Genomic DNA, 6,000 nt, shown 5'->3' on the forward strand with positions numbered 1-6,000 from the left:
AAAATTTGTTACAATGCTCACATAATAACTACCAGTTATTATTCATAAAAACCATCTCAAAGACAAAATAAAAATTTAGGTTTTAGAGATAAGCAAGAACAAAATGAATACTTAACAACTGAGTTTTTAATTTGGAAGAGAAACTTTGAATCCTAACAAAAGAAAATGTTGTCACTCCCTAAAAAAATTCTGTAATTCTCAGTAGTAGGTCACTTTCATAAAAACTGTACTATATGATTATTTTTTATAGCTTGAACTTTGCTATTAAAAACTTTTGCATAAATTTGTTTTCCTTCTCATTATATAAGTGCCTGCATGATAGCTTTGATTTTGTGTCTCTTGGCTCACAAAGCTTAATATATTTACTATTTAGTATTTAACAGAAACCGTTTTCTACTCTCTTTGCTAAAGAATGTTCTGGAATTACTAGTGAATCTTGAGTGGGTCAGTCAATTAAATATTAGAACTACGTCAGTGTAGGAGTTCCCATTGTGGCCCAGGGTTAAAGACCTGACATAGTGTCAATGAAGGCGTGGGTTCAATCCCTGGCCTCTCTCAGTGGGTTAAGGATCTGGCATTGCCGGGAGCTGTGGTGTAGGTCAAGAATGTGGCTTGGATCTGGTGTGGCTGTGACTGGCGTAGGCCTGAAGCTTCAGCCTCTGATTCAGGCAATAGCCTGGGAACTTCCATAGGCTCAGGTGTGGCTATGAAAAAAGAAAAAAAAAAAAAAAAAAAGAAGAAGAAAAAGAAAAAGAAAAAGAAAAAGTCAGTGTACACTTTATAGTTTAGCTATTTAGTCTGCAGTAATAGTTTAGCTATTCAGTCTGGGGACTGATGGGTTGACCAGCCCAAATACTCCCAAATGGTTAAAGAAAGAAATAGTACTTTGGGGAGTTCCCATTGTGGCGCAGCAGAAACAAGCTGGGCTAGTATCCATGAGGACAGGAGTTTGATCCCTGGCCTTGCTCAGTGGGTCAGGGATCTGGGATTGCCGTGAGCTGTGGTGTAGGTGGCAGAGGCGGCTCAGATCCAGAGTTGCTCTGGCTGTTGTGCAGGCTGGTAGCTACAGCTCCGATTTGGTGCTTAGCCTGGAACTTCCACATACTGCAGCAGTGGCCTTAAAAAGAAAGAAAAAGTACTTTGTAATGTATGCCCTAATTTTCTGTCATTTTGTGGTGTCCCTTTTATAATAATACATGCACTGTTTTGCAGAACATGGGGTTTAGGGGACCACAGATATCCTTTTATAGTAGAAGTAACATAAAATGTTCACATAATTAAAACAAACTATATGAAGTCACAAGAAAAAAGAAATGGTGGAAGTACTACATCAAGCCAAAAAAGCCAATGACGGGTATATCCACACGATTTTCAAAAAAATTCAAATAGTGTAAGAGAGGCAAAATGATAACTAAAATGGATGTACTTTGGTTTCAGCAGTGGAGGGGATATGACGAAGGGAATGTCATCATTTGGAAAGCGTAGGGAATAAGATGCACACATTGTACCAACCATGTGGCTCTGAAGTCCTACCATTTCCAGAAGCTGACCTGTGGCAAATGTGGCTACCCTGCCAAGTGAAAGAGAAAGTATAACTGGAGTTCAAAATCCAAAAGACCAAATACCACTGGTATTGGTCAAAAGAGGCACCTAAAAATTGTATATCATAGATTCAGACATGGATTTGGTGATGGAGCGACACCTAAACCCAAGCGGGCAGCTAGTGCAGCATCCAGTTCATCTTAACAATTTCAGCAAAGTCATGCAATAAATGTTCAGGTTTTAAAAACTTAAAAATAAATTAAAACTAAATAAATAAAAACAAGCACACTCTGATGCATAAAAAGTTTTCAAAAGCGCAAATTAAAAAATGAGAAAAGTCTCAGCAAAAAATGTTCAAATCCCTCACATCTGAAACAATTAACTGATTGACAAGGTCCAACAAGTAGCAACCACCAAATAAAACAAAACAAAATAAAAATTCACCGAAAAGTAACTCTTAAAATTTTTGGAGTTCCCGTCGTGGCTCAGTGGTTAACTAATCCGACTAGGAACCATGAGGTTGCGGGTTTGATCCCTGGCCTTGCTCAGTTGCTTAAGGATCCAGCATTGCAGTGAGCTGTGGTGTAGGTCGCAGACGAGGCTCGGATCCCCCGTTGCTGTGGCTCTGGTATAGGACGGCAGCTACAGCTCCGATGAGGACCTTAGCCAGGGAACCCCCATATGCTGAGGGAGCAGCCCAAGAAATGGCAAAAAAGACAAAAAAAAATTTAAAATTCAAGGTTAAAAAAAAAAAAAAGCTTCTCCATAGAAAAAAATTAACACAAATGGCTTTAGTCTCCCCAACAGTCAACACTGTTCTGAAACTATAATGGAATAAACTTTCATTCTGGGGTATGTGTGTGTGTGTGTGTATGTGTGGAATAAACTTTCATTCTTGGGGGTGTGTGGGGGGGGTGGGTGTGTGTGTGTGTGTAGGGTGGGGGAGTAAACTTTCATTCTTGGGTGTGTGTGTGTGTGTGTGTGTGTGGAATAAACTTTCATCCTTGGTGTGTGTGTGTGTGTGTGTGTGTGTGTTCATGCCTGTACTCCCCGAATAGAGCAGTTCCCAGGTGAGGGGTCGAATCAGAGCTACAGCTGCTGGGTTACACCACAGCCACAGCAATGTGGGATCCCAGCTGCATCTGTGAGCTGCACGACAGCTCATGGCAATGCCAGATCTTTAACCTACTAAGCGAAGCCAGGGATTGAACATGCATCTACATGGATATTAGTCAGATTGTTTCCACTGAGCCACAATGGGAACTCCCAAACTTTCCTTCTTTTAACTCTATGCTTAAAATAAAAACTTTACCTGTAAAACAAACAAACAAAAATTTACTGCAAGTGAGAGTTCAGATGTATTCAGAAAAATAATCCCTTCCTTTTTGGGAGGATATTCTTCAGGAAAATCTACGCACACTGAAAATTGTTTTAAAAAATTATTGAAGGGAATGTGGAAGATTTAGCAATAAAGAGCACAAAAAGTAAAGCCAATAAAAGGGGAAGATTTAAAAAACTAGCATAAACAGCTATAAGTGACCTAGAGGATTACAATATTTTCATATACAGTTTTTATGCTAATGACATTTTATTAAGCCAAATAATTTAAATTTAGTCTTGAAAAAAGGAACTAATAAAGATTTGAGCAAAAATTCTGAGATGATCAAAAAGAACGTGAGAGTAAGAAATATATCTTCATCAATAATATCTAAACTCAGCAGGAAAATAATGCAGAATATTATTTCAAGATAAACTGGTATAGGGAGTAATGAAAGATGAAAATGCTCATTTCCTTGGAAACAAAAACGGAGGGTGAGGATGGGTAAAATAACACTGTTTTTCATTATAGCCTTGAAGAATTCTTAATTTCTAAATTGTGTGCATTAGTTAATTAAAAATATTTCTTACATTACATGCTCCTAAACATTCTTTAATCATCCATGGAAAATTTCTCATCAGCAAAGATAGTATGGATGACATACACAATTGATATTGTATGCTATACTACAATACTATATACCATGCATTGTCGGTATTAGGGACAGGGTGGCGAAGGGAGTGGGGAAGTATTTTTCTTACCTATTGGCATGAGTTTCATAAGTATTCTTGCTCCATCTCTAAGAGGTGGCATATTCAGATTGCTACCTAAATCTGCAACTTGCCAAAGGAAAGAGATATACCTGGGATGTTGTGACATTATCTGGAATATAGAATACAAAAATTATATACCTAAAAATTACGTCAAAATTTCTGTTATTCGAAATTAACCCATATACTTTTCCTAAATAAGTTTTTAATTTATCAATCCCATCTTTTGTAGAGGCCACTTTTTCTACCTGAAATGACCTGCCTTCTCTATCTTTTCACTTTTACAAATCCATCCACTGATCCTTCACAATACAAACTCATTCATTTCTTACGCCTCCTAAGCTACAAGCTACTCTAATTTCTTTGTGATAGCTGTTCTGTTTTGAACACCATGGATTTCATACAGCACTCAAATAAATGCTCTTTATGGAGTTCCCATCATGGCTCATTGGAAATCAATCTGACTAGCATCCATGAGGACACAGGTTCGGTCCCTGGCCTTGTTCAGTGGATTAAGGATCCAGTGTTGTTGTAAGCTGCTGTGTAGGTCGCAGGTGCAGCTTGGATCTGGCATTGCTGTGGCTGTGGTGTAAGTTAGAGGCTACAGCTATGATTCGAACCCTAGCCTGAGAACTTCCGTATGCTGTGGGTGAGGCCCTAAAAAAAAGAAAAACCAACTAAGAAAAGTGCTGTTTATACGAAAGACACTTCACTCTTCAGGGGTAACTTGCTGATTAAATTCCTAATCCAGCTGTTCCAGCAACTCAAATTCTTCTCATGCTGAAGTGGCTGGTGTTATCCCAGCTATGATTCGTAAGGGGGAGGAACAGAGAAAGAGTAAGCAAGGTAAAAGCTGTTGTTTCTTTAAATATGAGAAACATTACTAAGAACTCAAGAAAGAAAGCATACTGTACGTTTCTTTAATGACCATTCCAATGGAAAGACTAACATTTTCTGGAAATATATTTTTTAGTAGCAGTATAGTTCAATTATAATAAAATAATTCTATGCCAGTATATTTCAATATCTACAAAAAGTTTTATTTTAAACTCCAACAACTAAGAAAATTTAAACTCTAACAACTAAGACATCAAGAATTTAATAGTTAACTGTGTATTTATTTGAAATTTGCCCAATCTATGGAACTTGTAAAATTTCTTATGAACAGAACCAATCTACACATTGCTCTTTACCGCCAAAAAAGAGCATGATGCCTTACACAGAGTATCTACTCACCACTCCAGGCAAACAGCGTTCCACTTCTGGATTAGGACCGTCACTATAGCGATGACAAATATTTCCAGGAGATCCAGTTGAGGAATCGGAAGAACTATCAGGGCTGGAAGGCATATTGGAACTTACTTGTGTAAGTTTGGCTGTAATTACCTGAAAATGGCAGGATATATTAATAGCAAGAACAATGGAAAATACTTTCACAAAATATAGAAACTAGATATAACAAAAGCCTAAAAAATATTTCATGCTTTAACTTTACAGATACAATTAAAAAGTTCTAAAGCAGATAACCACTTAGCAGTTTACCTCTTCTGCTATACCGGTATCAAGATCTTATCTGGAAGAAAATGATCAAGATGGCAGAGGTGCTTGCCTTCTCCTACAAACACATTAAAAAAAAACCTCAAAAAACCCTACACATAGAATGATTCACACAGAAAATCTACTGAACACAGGCAGAAGACCTTAAACCTTCAAAAAGGGCAAGAAACCCTCCTCATAACTGGGTAGAACAAAAGAAAAAAAGAGAGAGAGAGAAAAGGAATCAGGATGGGACTAGCATTCCTGAGAGGAAGTTGTGAAAGAGGAAAGGAACCCACACTCTGAGAAGTCACCTAACAGATGCGGAGATCAGCCAAGATGGAGAGACCTCAAAGTCGTGGAGAAAAACACAGCAGCTGAATTGAGAAGGGCAAAGTCGAGGGAGAGCCACATAGACCATCAGCATCACTGCCCCCAGACCCCACAGTCTGAGACAACTGGGCAGGGGCTGGGCAGTGAGACTCAGGCTCCAGAGGACAGTTCCAGAGAAGATGAGGGTTGGGTGTGTGGAGACAGGCTGAGGGGCCAGGGAGCAGTGTGCCAAGGGCTGGGGAGCAGGACCCAGGGGAGGCGGTCTGGGCCCAAAGAAGAAGCAAGGCACCATTGTTGGGGGGGGGGGGTGAGGGGAGGAGGGGTGGAAGCCCCAGCGGAATCTCTTTCCCTGCGCACTCGAGGACTCTCAATCTTTCCATGTGCGTGTGTGGACTCTCAGAGGATGCAGTCTCTGGCACAGACAACAGGTAGTGAGTGAGGCTTCACTTATGCAGGCTGTGGATAACAGGATACCTCTTGTGTGGACTACAGGTGGCTGGG

The 6,000-nt window shown here is 39.5% G+C and overlaps 1 protein-coding gene and 1 pseudogene across 1 annotated transcript in view; one reads left to right on the forward strand and one right to left on the reverse strand.

The window, feature by feature from the left end:
• LOC102162178 (probable ubiquitin carboxyl-terminal hydrolase FAF-X) overlaps positions 1-5,260 on the reverse strand; it is a 48,494-nt gene extending 43,234 nt beyond the window's left edge. Inside the window, exons 1-2 of the mRNA XM_021080895.1 lie at positions 4,867-5,260; positions 3,622-3,742 (exon numbers count right to left, since the gene is read on the reverse strand). Of these exons, the coding sequence (XP_020936554.1) occupies positions 3,622-3,742; positions 4,867-4,980 (235 nt within the window). The 5' untranslated portion in view covers positions 4,981-5,260. The remainder of the gene's footprint in view (positions 1-3,621; positions 3,743-4,866) is intronic.
• LOC106508251 lies at positions 1,056-2,070 on the forward strand (annotated as a pseudogene).

Source organism: Sus scrofa, chromosome Y, assembly GCF_000003025.6.
Source record: "Sus scrofa isolate TJ Tabasco breed Duroc chromosome Y, Sscrofa11.1, whole genome shotgun sequence".
Taxonomy (NCBI): domain Eukaryota; kingdom Metazoa; phylum Chordata; class Mammalia; order Artiodactyla; family Suidae; genus Sus; species Sus scrofa.